At 45.8% G+C, this 16,517-nt stretch overlaps 1 protein-coding gene across 1 annotated transcript in view; it reads left to right on the forward strand.

Annotated features, from left to right (window-relative positions):
- Nucleotides 1-2,473: 2,473 nt before the first annotated feature.
- LOC135032963 (zinc finger protein 271-like) overlaps nucleotides 2,474-16,517 on the forward strand; it is a 141,510-nt gene continuing 127,466 nt past the window's right edge. The window contains exon 1 of the mRNA XM_063954134.1: nucleotides 2,474-2,834. Coding sequence (XP_063810204.1) covers nucleotides 2,474-2,834 — 361 coding nt within the window. The remainder of the gene's footprint in view (nucleotides 2,835-16,517) is intronic.

Below are 16,517 nucleotides of genomic sequence, written 5' to 3' on the forward strand. Positions count from 1 at the left end.
CAGTTCCCGGGTACTTGCGGCAGAGACGCTCCGGCTCTAGGCACACGGTTGCAGACGCTCTCCTGGTTCACGTGAATGATACAGGAAGGAGGTAAGAGTGTTCCCTAGGCGGGAGACCGGTCGCGGCGTTGGCGTGGACACTGTCTCTGGGCAGGAATCCCACTAGACCACTGGGGTGCCTGAGTACAGGTTGGGTGTACTAACACCCCATTTAATAAGACTCACAGTACTTGGGGTGGAAGTCTAGCATAGGGGAGTCAGTGCTTGACCTGTAGCCCCTCCACCGGCTCAGGGCGCCATCTCTGAGCAGATTTTCCCACCCTGGTGCTGTCTCACACTCCCCCTCACTCTCTGACTGAGACGCTGGGCGCGATCTTCTGAGCATAGCTGCGGCTGGTCTCCGGGACTGCAGGGCAAGGTCTCCCTTGTAGAGCTGCCTGTATACAGTGCTGTGACTGTACGAACACTTCAGTATTCTGCATGTCTTTATACAGACAGCATTAGTTAAGAAAAAGTGTACCTATTACCGAATATATTGTACGAGTATTCTAATATATACCGCCGGTCTAGAGGATGCTGGGGTGCACTAGTACCATGGGGTATAGACGGTTCCGCAGGAGCCTTCGGCACTTTAAGACTTTTCAACAGTGTGAACTGGCTCCTCCCTCTATGCCCCTCCTCCAGACTTCAGTTTAGAAAATGTGCCCGGGAGACTGGATGCACACTAGTGGAGCTCTACAGAGTTCTGCTAGAAAAAGACTTTGTTAGGTTTATTTATTTTACAGGGAAGCTGCTGGCAACGGCTTCCCTGCTTCGTGGGACTTAGGGGAGGAAGTAGGAACCAACTTCTCAATTAGTTCAATGGTTCTAGTCTCCGCTGACAGGACACCATTAGCTCCTGAAGGGTACTGAACACAGCCCAAGCCTGGCTAGCGTTCACTCCCACAACACTGCCGCCACCCCTAACAGAGCCAGAAGTCAGAAGGCTGGTGAGTATATTACCGGTGTCCTGCAGATAGGGGTCCTCTGGTCATCGTTGGCGGCTCACAGGTACAAGCGCAGTGGCGGGACGCTGCGCAGCATGTCTCTCAGCACAATGGTGCAGAGTGCGCAGGAAGGGCGTGCTCTGAGCGCCATGTTAAAAATCCTTGCTCTCACTGGCAAAACTGTACATACATGGAAGCCGCTGATGTACAACCCCGGCCAGTATAAATATTAATCCTAGCTGAGGCTGAATCGCGCCATTACAAGGGGGCGGGGCTTCTCCTCAGACTTGCCAGAACACTCACTGGGCGCCATTTTCTACTGCAGAAACGCCAGAGAGATGCTCCGGAACGCTGTTTCTCCTCAAGACAATGCTGATACAAGTACCAGGGTGTTATAGAGGGGGAGGGAAGTGTTCATTACATTAGGTCTGCAGGCCTAATATTGGATTAAGCGCTGTAGTTGTGTAATTCTTATACAATTTACAAATAGGGCGCAGTGTTTGGACTGGAAAATCCCTCTGTGTTTCTCTAACAGACATTAGTGTGAGTCTGTACCCGATAGCTCTCCTGAGTGATAGTGGTGTGTGTGTGTACATGTGTGTAACGTGTCAGACAACGGGGAGAGTTCTTCCCCAGAGGAACCCATTTTAGATGCACAGGAGGGTAATGTGGTGGCCCTTCCCTCACAGAAGGAGCTGGAGTGGGTGAGAAAATCACACAGTAATATGTCTAAACTGGCAAAGAAATTTCCTGAGTCTGAACAACAGACAAAGTATTGGAGGCAGCCTGTGGAGGATGCACTATTTGCCGATCCCTCCACGTCATCCACTCAGGACCCCTCCAGTTCCCAGAAAAGGTCTCTGGCGCAGATTATGCAAGGGGACACAGACACAGATTCCGACACTGACGTCGACACTGGGGATTTGAGAGTGGTAGACCCCAAATTAGCCAAAAGCATTCAATGTATGATAGTCGCTATTAAAGAGGTGTTGGAGTTTACCGATACAACACCGGTACCTGTGGAAAAAGATTATTTTAAATTAAATAAAAAGCAGGTGGTGATTTTTCCTCCTTCAAAGGAATTGAATACATTCTTTGAAGAATCCTGGTCCAACCCAGAAAAGAAATTAATTGTTCCTTGAAGTATACGTGTATCGTACACTTTCCCTGAGGAAGACAGGCACAAATGGGAGTCACCCCCTATGGTAGACACCTCAGTTTCTAGGCTGTCTAAGAAAATAATTTTGTCTGCCCCAGGGTCAGCTTCATTAAAGGATCCAGCTGACCGTAAATTAGAGACAACCTTAAAGTCCATTTATATGTCTAACGGAACGTTGCTCAGGCCCACCATTGCTTGTGCGTGGGTGGGTAATGCTGTATAAAAATGGGCAGACAACTTGCTAGTTAATATAGACACAGTTGATAAGGATGACTTGGTCCTAATTCTCAGTCATATCAAAGATGCTGCAGGTTACTTAGTTGAGGCTATGAAGGATGTTGGGTTGCTAGGTTCAAGATCCTCTGCTATGGCAATTTCATCCCGCAGGGCACTATGGATCCGCCAATGGAATGCTGATGCGGAATCGAAGAGAAATATTGAGGCTCTCCCTTACAATGGTGAGGCCCTGTTTGGAGACAAGCTGGATGCCATGATTTCAACAACTACATCAGGCAAGTCAGCATTTCTGCCTTCTGCAGCTGCTCCAGCTAGGAAAGGGTATCACTCTCATACAATGAAGTCCTTTCAGCCCAACAAGTACAAAAAAGCAAAAGGTACCCCTTCTTCGCAGGACGAGGGCGAGGAAGAGGTAGAAAACCTACAACACCATCAGGCTCGCAAGAGCAGAAGTAAACCGTTGTTTCTGCTAAAATCACAGCATGACACTGGGGCTCCCCTGAGGGAGTACGATCGGGTGGGGGCGCGTTTTCTGTTCTTCAGCCAGGTCTGGGTTCAATCGGATCTGGATCCTTGGATATTACAGATAGTATCTCAAGGTTACAAGTTGGAATTTCAAGATCTCCCCCATGCCGATTTTTAAAATCAGCCTTACCAGTTTCTGTTCAGGACAGAACAAAAGGGCTGGACGCAATACAAAAATGTAAGTCATTTCCTTAGTTCCTGTTCTCAACAGGAAACAGGATTTTATTCAAGTCTGTTTGTGGTGCCGAAGCCGGATGGCTCGGTCAGGCCGATTTTAAACCTAAAATCTTTGAATCTTTACCTGAAATGGTTCAAATTCAAGATGGAGTCCTTGAGAGCAGTAATCTCCAGTTTGGAGAAGAAGAAATGTATGGTGTCGGTGGACATCAAGGATGCTTATTTGCATGTTCCCATTTAACCTCCACATCAAGCATACCTGAGGTTTGCGGTTCAGGATTGCCACTACCAGTTCCAGACATTGGCTCTCCACGGCTCCGAGAATATTCACCAAGGTGATAGCGGAGATGATGGTTCTCCTTCGCAAGAAAGGAGTCAACATAATTCCTTACCTGGACGATCTCCTGATAAAAGCGAGATCCAGGGAGACGTTAGTGCAGAACATTGCACTATCCCTGACGGTGCTTCAACAGCATGGTTGGATCATAAATCTTCCAAAATCACAATTTGAACCGACAATGAGATTATCATTTCTGGGAATGATACTGGACTCCGAGGTACAGAAAATATTTCTACCGGTGGAAAAGGCTCTGGAGATCCAGAAGATGGTCAAGCTACTTTTGAAACCAGCACGCGTGTCGATCCATCAGTGCATCCGCCTGCTGGGAAAGATGGTAGCGGCTTACGAGGCTCTACAATATGGCCGATTCCATGCCAGGGTGTTCCAGCGGGACCTGCTGGACAAGTGGTCCGGATCGCATCTACACATGCATCAGAGAATAATCCTATCGGCAAAATATACGTTATGATAAGAACTTACCGTTGATAACGGTATTTCTCCTATGTCCACAGGTTTCCACAGTATAACATTGGGATATGCTTGAGCGTCAGCGGATTGGCACCAAATCGATCACGAGCTTTGTGGCCTCCCAGGATGCACCGGTCTTGTCCATATAATCCCGCCCACCGACTCAGTCAAATCAGTTGTTTCCAAAGCAATTAGGCAGGAGCAATATGTTGAACCCTATTCAGGCGAGAACACACATGCACACCCTTCCACGCAAGAGGGAAGAGGTTAGTGAGTATAAAGATTCTCAAATCAGGTGCGTCGGGGTGGGATCCCTGTGGAAACCTGTGGACATAGGAGAAATACCGTTATCACTGGTAAGTTCTTACCATAATGTATATTTCTTCGGCTGAGTCCACAGGTTATCCACAGGATTTTTAGTGGTGGGGACGCTCCTTATTGGACAGGAGAACCTCTCGCCAAAATTCAGCGTCATGAGAGGCAAAGGTATCTAAGGCATAATGTCTAATGAATGTGTTAATGGAAGACCATGTGGCTGCCTTTCATATCTGTTCTGCTGAAGCACCATGTTGTGCTGCCCATGAAGGACCTACCTTACATGTAGAGTGAGCAGAGACATTAGCCGGAACAGGGAGATCAGCACCAGAGTATGCTTCTGAAATCGTAATTCGAAGCCATCTTGCTATCATCTGTTTACTAGCAGGCCATCCCCTCTTATGAAATCCGTAGAGATTGAAGAGAGAATCTGTCTTTCTGACGCCACTGGTACAATCTACGTAGATTCTTAATGCACGGACTACGTCCATCGACGCTTCTCCCGCAGACACCTAAAAAGCCGGGACCACAATTTCTTTATTAAGGTGAAACTTAGAGACCACCTTTGGAAGATAACCAGACTTAGTTCTTAGAACTGCTTTATCTGGATAAAAACTCAGAAAAGGAGATTTACATGATAGTGCTCCTAAATCTGATACTCTTCTAGCTGATGCCATGGTCAGAAGAAAGAGTACTTTAGCTGTCAACCATTTAAGATCCACTTTCTTAAGTGGTTCAGATGGAGCCCCTGAAGGGCTTTGAGAACCAGACTTAAATCCTAAGGTACTGCAGGAGGAACAAAAGGTGGTTGAATGCGCAGCATTCCCTGGAAAAAAGTACTCACATCTTGTAAAGTAGCAATTTTTTTTTGAAACCATACAGTTAATGCTGAAACTTGAACTCTCAAGGAAGCCACCTTCAAACCCTTATCCATCCCTGCCTGAAGGAAATCTAAGATTCTGGATACTCTGAAAGATTTTGGAATCATATTTCTTTCACTGCACCATTGAATAAAGGCTTGCCATATTTGGTGATAAATGTGAGCAGAGAAAGGTTTCCTTGCTCTAAGCATTGTTTGAATTACCTGTTGTGAAAAACCTCTTGATCTTAGGATAGAGGTTTCAACAGCCATGCCGTCAAAGACCGCCGATCCAAATGCTTGTGACAACAAGGACATTGCATTAGTAGATATGGAGGTTGAGGGAGCAGAATTGGTGCATCCAACAACATCCTCTGCAGATCTATGTACCAATGCCTCCTTGGCCAAGCCAGAGCTATTAGAATCACGGCACCCTTTGCTTGCTTTATTTTCTTCACCACCCTGGGTAGCAGGGAGATTGGAGGAAACAGATATGCCAGATTAAATTCCCATTTCACTGACAGTGTGTCCACCAGGGTCGCTCCGGGGTCTTTTGTTCTTGACCCGTATATCGTAACTTTGTTCAGATGGGACGCCATGAGATCAATCTCTGGCAACCCCCACTTGTCTACTAGAGTCTGAAAGACCTACGGGTGTAGAGCCCATTCGGTTTCCTGAATGGTGTGTCGACCTGAGAAAGTCCGCTTCCCAGTTTAGGACTCCTGGAACAAACACTGCAGATAATGCTGGAAGATGGAGTTCTGCCCACTTTAGTATGTGACTTACCTCCTCCATTGCTCTTTGGCTGCGAGTTCCTCCCTAATGGTTGAGGTACGCTACTGCCTTTGCATTGTCCGAGCGGATCTGGACTGGTTTTCCTTGCAGAATGTCCTTTGCCTGAATCGGTGCCACGTATATGGCTCGTAGTTCCAACAAATTTATTGGCAGGCAACTTTCTTTTTTGGTCCATTGTCCCTGGAACCATAATTTTCTGGACACTGCTCCCCAGCCCTGAAGACTGGCATCCGTTGGGAGGATCTCCCAATCTGATATCCAAAAGAGTCTCCCCTTGTCTAGATTGGATGTCTGTAGCCACCAGGCTAACAACCTTTTTACCCTTACCGGAAGTACCATCATTTGTTTCTTCATTATTGTCTGAAGTACTCCATTCCATCTGGTTAGAATCAGATGTTGCAAAGGTCTTGAGTGGAATTGTGCATATTCCACCATGTCGAATATCGACACCATCAACCCCATCACTCGCATAGCCGTGTGAACTGATATTGTTAAACTGCAACAATTCCTGAATCATCAACTGCATCTTGGATATTTTTACCACAGGTAGAATTATCCTCTGCAGACCTGAATCCAATACAGCCCCTAAGTGAATCATCCATTGTGACGGAATTGGAGACGACTTTGCCCAAATTATGAGCCGTCCATGTTTTTGTAGACAAGCTATTGTCTGTTGGAGATGGATCAAAAGCAATTCCTGGGACTGCGCAAGGATTAAAAGATCGTCGAGGTATGGAAAAATTCTTATCCCCTGTTTGCGGATATAAGCTGCCATAACCACCATAATCTTGGTGAATACTCTGGAGGCTAAAAAACCAAAATAGCACTTCCCTGCGCTGGACGTGTTACAGCTGCGAATATGAATATACTCCGGAGTTATCATCCGGAAGCCAACAATGTCACAATGTAAAAATTATATCATATGCGCTAAAACACTTGATGGATATAAAAACAAAATTTCAGACCGGTTTGTTTCCAAATGTCCCAAAGATCGCGGTTGCAGTCTCAATAGATTTTCTCCATAAATCGGTACATGTGGAGAAATAACAAAACAAAGATCTCCAATGTGTAGTAGTTCCTTTCAAATATGTGAGAAATGATGTGGCGTGACTATGGGGTATCGAGTATCCACTCCTTTGTGTCTTTATGTGGTATTATGGGACCACCCGGAGAGTGTCTTGGTCAAAAAACACAGAGTGCTCACTTTCTTGCTTACTTAGAATGCGTAAAATGACTCCTATAAAGGTTTCTTTTAATTTCTCTAAAGGACACCTCCTTCACTGGATAACTTGTTTTATAAACGTTTCTCCAGATAATGGTATATAAAGGAGAAGAGAAAAAGTTCCAATGTGTAGTGGTTCTCTTAAATCCATATATTATAGGTAAATGAGGTATATGAATTATGATATAACCCTTTTTCCTTTGTGTCTTAATGAAATATTCAAGGACCACCCGAAATGTGTGATGGGTCACCAGTACAAGATGCTTACTTTTGCTTACATCAACATAGGCAGGTAAATATATATAAAGGTATCTTTCAGACTTGTATAGAACCCACAAATTCTTGATTTTTCTGACATAACATGCTTATACGTATGCTTACTTGAAGTGTGCAGGGTATATTCCTATAGCGGTTTCTTTCAATCACCTCCGTATGGTATCTCCACCAAAAAAAGGCCGTTTTGTGATTAAAAAAACGGATTTTTATTGTATGCAAAATACAAATTAAAACATAAAATAAAAAACAAAAACACTAAAAATGAGAGCGAGGGTCACCTTATTTAGGCAGATGTAATAATCCCAGTAGAAGGTGGGGAACACAATAGGGCCCAAATGTTCTCACCAATTCTGCTGGGTGCCACAAAGATGAATTCATATCCACAGGAAATGGTAATAAATATCAGATTAAGGAATTTATTACCTGCAATAGCAATAATTGTATATACTTAATTCAATGTAGCTGCAATCTACATAGTAACCTCATCACCTTTGCCGCCCTTAGACATGATAAATAATCAAATCATCCACTGTGCTACACAATCTGTGAATAAAACACTTTATATTGCATAAAAAGTGATATCAATCTGACCCCAACCCAAACACCAGCATTGAGGTTCAGGAAAAAAAACACTGACAAACATATATAAAGTCAGCAATCACACTAGCAGTCAGCCACATGATATTATTAGTCATATGAGCATATTATCAACTACAAACAGATTTCAAGTATATAGGCGTACATTTACTGTTCTCTGTATTATACAGTTATTTTAGTGTATTCGGACGCAATTGCTGAGAAAACTACAGCATTGTACACAAACTCATATGCAGTAGGCACTAAACTTAACTAGTCATACTAACACAGTAGTTAGAATTTTAGTGCTGTATAACCCGTACTCCGTAGAGTGGGATACAGGGAGACTCACCCCACTTCCAGGATCGATCAATACGTTCGCAAACCGCTGAGTGGATCCAGATGCTACTAGTGTACACAGCCGCTCCAGTATCTTTATTGGACACAGACGCTCAGTGAACGTTAGTGCATGCAGACGCTTTGTCTGCGACTCAGTCTCTTAGCGGTAAACCTTAGTGTATACAGATGCAGCGCCATGCTGTGACCAAGTTCCCTCGTGGTAGCGTCTGAGACGGAAGTGAGGCAATCAGTTCATGGCGGGAGACGCTCGGAAACTGGTCATGAACTGGGGGGAGGGGCGACCAGGAGAGCTGGCATCAACCCTAGGGATCGCAGCCTCAAACTATTCCTGGCGCCTTCTGATCCCTAAAGCGTAGTGCTAGAGAACCTGTGGTGGTGGTGCGCCAGCTACTGTATGGTAGTCTCCCAAATCAGTGCGGCTGTGTCCGTATTCCCCCTCTAAGCGGAACCGATGCCTTACCTTCTCCCCGTGCTCCAGCCACAGCCTGGTCATGTCTGCTGGACCTGCTAGCAACATCCGACACAGACGCCCATCAAGACAGCACTTGTACCATGGGTAAGCGTTGTTGCAACCCGGCGGAGAGTTGTTGGAGCTACTCTTTCCAATATGCGTGTAAGACGCTGTTAGGAAAGTTCACTCAAAAAAAGGTAAGACTATAAAAATAAATTTAAAAAAAGCTCTTAGGGCGGCCAAACAGCAGCCCTGTGACCATGGTCCGACTCCTGCCGCACCAAACAAAAAAAAGATTTGACTGAGTCGGTGGGCGGGATTATATGGACGAGCCCTGTGCATCCTGGGAGGCCACAAAGCTTGTGATCGATTTGGTGCAAATCCGCTGACACTCAAGCATATCTCAATGTTATCCTGTGGATAACCTGTGGACCCAGCCGGAGAAAGTCAGAATTTAGCTCCTGTGGTTGGTACACAGTACTCACCTCCTGGAGGGACGCAGGTTCGGGATTCATGCCTGGATCCAAGTGACCACGGATGCAAGTCTCCGAGGTTGGGGAGCAGTGACACAAAGGGAAAGCTTCCAAGGAAGATGGTCAAGTCAAGAAATGCTTCTTCACATAAACATTCTGGAGTTGAAAGCCGTTTACAACAGCCTTCAACAAGTGGCGCATCTTCTTCAAGATCGTCCCATACAGATCCAGTCAGACAATGTAACAGCAGTGGCTTACATAAACGGTCAGGGAGGAACGAAAAGCAGAGCGGCAATGGCAGAGGTGACAAAAATACTCCTCTGGGCAGAAAGACATGCAAAAGCTCTGTCAGCAATCTTCATTCCGGGAGTGGACAACTGGGAAGCAGACTTCCTCAGCAGACACAATCTCCATCCAGGAAAATGGGGCCTCCACCCAGAAGCTTCAGAAATATTGTTCCAGGTCGAGAGACCCACAAGCAATAGCAGTGGATGCACTGGTGACCCAGTGGTTGTTCCAGTCAGTTTATACACTTCCACTAATACCCAAAACTCTCAAGATTATAAGAAGAACAAGGGTTCAGGCGATTCTCATTGCCCCAGATTGGCCAAGGAAGGCTTGATATCCAGATCTTCAGGAGTTACTGATAGAAGATCCTCGGCCTCTTCCTCTTTGAGAGGACCTCCTTCAGCAAGGGCCGTTGGTTTATCAAGACTTACCGCTGCTACGTTTGACGGCATGGCTGTTGAACGCCAGATCCTAGCCCAAAAGGGTATTCCCAATGAAGTCATTCCCACACTTATTCAGGCCAGGAAAGGAGTAACGTCTAGACATTACCATCATATTTGGGGAAAGTATGTTTCTTGGTGTGAATCCAAGAAGTCTCCTGCAATGGAGTTTCAATTAGGACGTCTTCTCCTATTTCTACAGGCTGGTGTGGAGGCAGGTTTAAGATTAGGGTCTATCAAGGTCCAAATTTCGTCTTTCTCCATTTTCTTTCAGAAACAGTTGGCTTCCCTTCCTGAGGTTCAGACGTTTGTAAAAGGGGTTCTGCGCATCCAACCACCATTTGTGCCCCCTGCAGCACCATGGGATCTTAACGTGGTGTTGCAGTTCCTAAAGTCTGACTAGTTTGAGCCTCTTTAAGAGGTGGAGTTGAAGTTTCTCACTTGGAAAGTGGTCATGCTGTTGGCCTTGGCGTCAGGCAGATGCGTGTCTGAGTTAGGGGCTTTGTCTCACAAGAGTCCTTACTTGATCTTTCATGAAGATAGGGCTGAGCTAAGAACACGTCAGCAATTTCTTATAAAGGTCGTGTCTTCTTTCCATAGTAACCAACCTGTTGTAGTGCTAGTGGCTTCTGTCACCTCAGCCCTTTCGAAGTCCTTGAATGTCATCAGAGCTTTGAGGACTTAAGTTGCGAGAACGGCTTGGTTAAGGAAAACAGAAGCTTTGTTTGTCCTCTATGACCCCAACAATATTGGGTGTCCTGCTTCTAAGCAGACTATTTCACGCTGGATTAGAGGTACCATTCAGCATGCTCATTCCACGGCAGGATTGCCGAAACCAACTTCGGTAAAGGCCCACTCTACAAGAAAAGTGGGTTCTTCCTGGGCGGCTGCCCCGGGTGTCTCGGCCTTACAGATTTGCCGAGCAGCTACTTGGTCAGGGGCAAACACGTTTGCTAAGTTTTACAGGTTTGACACCTTGGCTGTGACGACCTTCTATTTGGTCAGTCAATTCTGCAGGAACATTAGCACCTTCCCGCCCGTACTGGGAGCTTTGGTACATCCCCACGGTACTAAAATGGACCCCAGCATCCTCTACAGACTACGAGAAAAGGATTTACCGGTAGGTAATTAAAATCCTAATTTTACATCCTCATCATCAGTGTCTTTCCTCTATAATCCTAGTAATAAGGATGATAATAGGATTTTAATATACCTACCGGTAAATCCTTTTCTCATAGTCCGTAGAGGATGCTGGGCGCCCGCACAGTGCTCATTTTTCCTGCATTATCTTTTTTCTTCTTACACAAGTTCTCATGTGTTTAGCTGTTATATAGCAGTTGCTGTTTTCGTTATTCATGCTCGTTGGCATGTTTTGAGTTGTATGCCATGTTGTGTGGCATGGCTGAACGGTGTGAGCTGGTGTGAATCTCGCCACTAGCTTAATGTTAAATCCTTCTCTCGAAGTTGTCTGTCACCTCGGGCACAGTTCCTATACCGAGGTCTGGAGGAGGGGAATAGAGGGAGGAGCCAGTTCACACTGTTGAAAAGCCTTAAAGTGTCAAAGGCTCCTGCGGAACCGTCTATACCTCATGGTACTAAAATGGACCCCAGCATCCTCTACGGACTACGAGAAAAGGATTTACCAGTAGGTATATTAAAATTCTATTTTCCGTGGCAGTTATTCAGACTATGCTGAAAGCCCGCTAACCGGCATCTGCCCGTATTTATTAGAGTCTGGAATTCTTAATTCATCTAGTGTGCTGACAAGAATTATGATACATATCAATTTAGAATGTCCAGAATCCTGGCTTTTCTACAACGAGGCCTTGACCTAGGTCTTCGTCTGGCCACCCTCAATGGTCACATCTCTGCGTAGTTGGTATGGTTTCAGAGGAAAATTGCATCTATACCTGACATTCATACTTTCGCTCAGGGTGTACTTAGAAGTCAGCCTCCCCATGTCCCTCCTGTGGCTCCATGGGATTTGACTGTTGTACTAAGGGTCCTGCAAGAGTCTCCATTTTAACCTTTTGAGCCAGTGGACCTTAAATGGCTCATGGCCAAGGTCCTGTTCTTCCTGGCAATTGCCTCTGCAAAAAGGGTATCGGTCTTAGGCGCTTTGTCCTGTCGTCCACCTGAATTGATTTTTCACAGTGACTAGGCAGTTCTCCGAAATAGACCAGGTTATTTGCCTAAGGTGCTGTCATCTTTTCACCTTAACCAAGAGATTGTGATTCCGGCCTTTATCTTTTAAGATTTGTCTTCCAAAGACCATTCTTTGGATGTGGTAAGGGCTCTCTGTATTTATGTGGAAAGGACTGCCTCTATCAGGAGGTCAGATACCCTTTTTGTACTGTTTGGTTTTCACAAATGTGGCTCGCCTGCGAATAAGTAAACTTTGGCCAGATGGATTAGAATGGTGATTGCACAAGCTTATACGCAGGCTAGACTTCCAGCTCCTGCTGCTATTAAAGCCCATTCTACTCTGTTGACCTCTTGGGCGGCTCGCCGTGGCGCATCTGCAGAACAATTGTGAAGGCGGCTACATGGTCCTCAGTGAACATGTTTATTAGGTTCTATGCCTTTTATACTTCTGTCTCCCAGAATGCTTCCCTTGGATGCCACGTTCTCATGCCCGTTAAGGCGTGTCCCCTCCCTTGAGGAACGTCGCCAATGTTTTCCTGTGGAAACTAATGTATCCTGCTGCAGAAAATGAGAGTTATGGTAGACTTACCATTGTTACCGCTCTTTCTGCGAGGTACATTGGTTCCACAGGATGCCCACCCTGACGCACATAGCTTCTGTGGGTTTGTATGGCATTAGCAGCTGGTACCTTCTCCTGTTGTGAGAATGTGGTTCTATGTGACTAACATCTGCCTTCTCTTTTACCTGCTCCTGCATTTGACTGGTTAACAAAACTGAGCTCCAGTGCCTGGAGCCGGGGTCATAGAGGAGGCCCCAATGCATCCTGGGACAGCCTAAAGCTTTAGCCTGTTGATGCCTCTGGATCAAGATCCACTCTACACCCCAATATTTTCCTGTGGATACCACAATGTTTTCCTGTGGAACCAATGAACCTCGCAGAAAGAGAGTTAACAATGGTAAGTCTACCATATGAGAACCTCGGGGAAAGAGAGTTAACAATGTTAAGTCTACCATATGAAACATCTAGGATCATCTGTGTAGAGTCCAATAGAGTCTGTAGGACATGTGCATACTTCAGACTATCAAATAACAGAAAAAAAATGAATAAAATAGGGAACAAAAATGGGAGACAATCAGAAATAGTGTCCATAAAGGAGCTAGCGATTCCGTCACTAGGGTACTGTGACAGAAAGGTAGAAAAAGGTGGCCATTGGACTTAAAAGGGAAACCCACCAACTACCCCAAGTAGCCATACGAGAGGGCAAAATCTAGTCATCATAGTAACAATTGTACAAAGAAATATCAAATCTCAGTGTAACCAATGTATCCAAAGGAGGTAAAGGCCAAGAACATGGTCTGTTATCCAATGTAGGTTCTACCAACACAGTTATAAGGGCAACAGGATGTTAGACGAATTAGTCATGCTTTACCTGAACACCCAAACATTCTAGAAAGATATTATGAAACGTAACAATGGAAAGAATATCAGACCATATAGCAATTATATAGCACAGGAAATAAAGAGAAACAAACACATTTTAAACCTATAACAAGAACAAGTAAATATGGTCCAAAAATAGATCCATGCCCAGTAACTTAGTCCCTGTTGGCACATGTTACAGTAGGAAACAAACTCTTAGTGTCTCTAACAGTCTTACTCTTTTAGCATATTACTTAGAGACGGAAGACAACTCCTCCGGGATTGGTTTAGGTAAAGTGTCATGAAGGACTGTCAACAGGAATGTCCCACTTATTCAGAATAGCAGGGCCATCCTCGGGTGAAGGTATCACTGTGAAGGCACCGTTTCGCATTACAATAAGCTGAGTAGGAAAGCCCCATTTGTATTGCACATTTCCTTGGGTTGGAATAGACGCCTTTTGGCCAGTGTCACAGGAGAAATATCCAGAAATATCTGCAGATTATCCAGGCACTCAGTTGTGAATGAGGAATAGGTGGACCCTGAGCAGTGTCCCTCATTGCATGGATAGGGGCCTGGTTGGACTTTGGGAGTCTATGGATCCTATCAATAAGAAGGTCCGCGGCAGAAGCCTTCGGTGAAAGTTTCTGAAAAGAGAACCGTGGCATAATCATAAAGCTCAGCATTTGTAGCAGAATCCGGAACGCCCATTATTCTTATATTATTTCTCCGAGACCTGTCTTCTAAATCAATGACTTTATCACGAATAGAGACCGGGTCTTCCTGAAGGGTGTCATGTGCTAAAATCAGATCATTGTGAGACACAACAATCTCTTTCATCTTAGTCTGTACGAGTGCCAATCTCACTGATACCAGACCTCAAAGCTTGAATGTTAGAGCTACGTTCTGAGGTTATTTCAGTCCTTAAATCTAGATAACATAGAATGTATAGAGCGTAGAGTAACAGAACCATCTAGAGTGTCTTAAGACGTCTTCAGCCATTACAGCTGGGCTTCAGACTATCAAACTGACAAGTAGAAGCAGATGAAGTTGTAGCGGTCACAGAAGGACCACCTGAATTTGAGGTACCAAAGAGATGGACGGGTGGGGTCAATTTGGTACCTTTTAAAAAAAATTGGAGTCATGGGGGGTCATTCCAGGTTGATCGCTCGCTAGCAACTTTTTTCAGCGCTGCGATCAGGTTAAAACTCATCAAAATTGCACACGTGTATGCACCGCAGGGCGCAGGCGAGTCATACGGGTACAAAGAGGATTGGTGCTGGGCAATGGTAATTAACGTAGAATCCATTCGTACAGCCGATCGCAAGGTGATTGACAGGAAGAGGGTGTTTATGGGTGTCAACTGACTGTTTTCTTTGAGCGTTTGCATGGCGGGTGTCTGATGTCAATTCCAGGACCAAAAAGTCTGAAGAGATCGCAGCGGCTGAGTAAGTCCAGAGCTACTCAGAAATTGCAACAACCTTTTCTCTGACGTCCTAGTGGATGCTGGGAACTCCGAAAGGACCATGGGAATAGCGGCTCCGCAGGAGACTGGGCACAACTAAAGAAAGCTTTAGGTCACCTGGTGTGCACTGGCTCCTCCCACCATGACCCTCCTCCAAGCCTCAGTTAGATTTTTGTGCCCGGCCGAGGCTGGATGCACACTAGGGGCTCTCCTGAGCTTCTAAAAAGAAAGTATATATATTAGGTTTTTTATTTTACAGTGAGACCTGCTGGCAACAGGCTTACTGCACCGAGGGACTAAGGGGAGAAGAAGCGAACCTACCTGCTTGCAGCTAGCTTGGGCTTCTTAGGCTACTGGACACCATTAGCTCCAGAGGGATCGACCGCATGGAACTGGCCTTGGTGTTCGGTCCCGGAGCCGCGCCGCCTCCCCCTTACAGAGCCAGAAGAGGTCCGGAAAATCGGCGGCAGAAGACATCTGTCTTCACCAAGGTAGCGCACAGCACTGCAGCTGTGCGCCATTGCTCCTCATACACACTTCACACTCCGGTCACTGAGGGTGCAGGGCGCTGGCGGGGGGGGGGGGGGGGCGCCCTGAGAAGCAATAAAAACACCTTGGCTGGCAAAACAATCACAATATATAGCCCCAAAGGCTATATATGTGATAAATACCCCTGCCAGAATCCATAAAAAAGCGCGAGAAAAGTCAGCGAAAAAGGGGCGGAGCTATCTCCATCAGCACACTGGCGACATTTTCTCTTCATAGTGCTTCTAGAAGAAAGCTCCCCAGGCTCTCCTCAGTAGTTTTCATGCTCAAAGGGTTAAAAAGAGAGGGGGGGGGCACTAAATTTAGGCGCAATATTGTATATACAAGCAGCTATTGGGGAAAATTCACCCAGTTATAGTGTTAATCCCCACATTATATAGCGCTCTGGTGTGTGCTGGCATACTCTCTCTCTGTCTCCCCAAAGGGCTTTGTGGGGTCCTGTCCTCAGTCAGAGCATTCCTTGTGTGTGTGCGGTGTGTCGGTACGGCTGTGTCGACATGTTTGATGAGGAGGCTTATATGGTGACGGAGCAGATGCCGATAAATGTGATGTCGCCCCCTGTGGGGCCGACACCAGAGTGGATGGATAGGTGGAAGGTATTAACCGACAGTGTCAACTCCTTACATAAAAGGGTGGATGACGTATCAGCTGTGGGACAGCCGGCTTCTCAGCCCGCACCTGCCCAGGCGTCTCAAAGGCCATCAGGGGCTCAAAAACGCCCGCTCCCTCAGATGGCAAACACAGATGTCGACACGGAGTCTGACTCCAGTGTCGACAAGGTTGAGACATATACACAATCCACTAGGAACATCCGTGACTTGATCTCGGCAATAAAAAATTTGTTACACATTTCTGACATTAACCCAAGTACCCCTAAAAATGGGTTTTATGTTTGGGGAGAAAAAGCAGGCAGTGTTTTGTTCCCCCATCAGATGAATGAATGAACTGTGTGAAAAGCGTGGGTTCCCCCGATAAGAAACTGGTAATTTCTAAAAA

The sequence above is a fragment of the Pseudophryne corroboree genome, unplaced genomic scaffold (genome assembly GCF_028390025.1).
Source record: "Pseudophryne corroboree isolate aPseCor3 unplaced genomic scaffold, aPseCor3.hap2 scaffold_556, whole genome shotgun sequence".
Lineage (NCBI taxonomy): Eukaryota > Metazoa > Chordata > Amphibia > Anura > Myobatrachidae > Pseudophryne > Pseudophryne corroboree.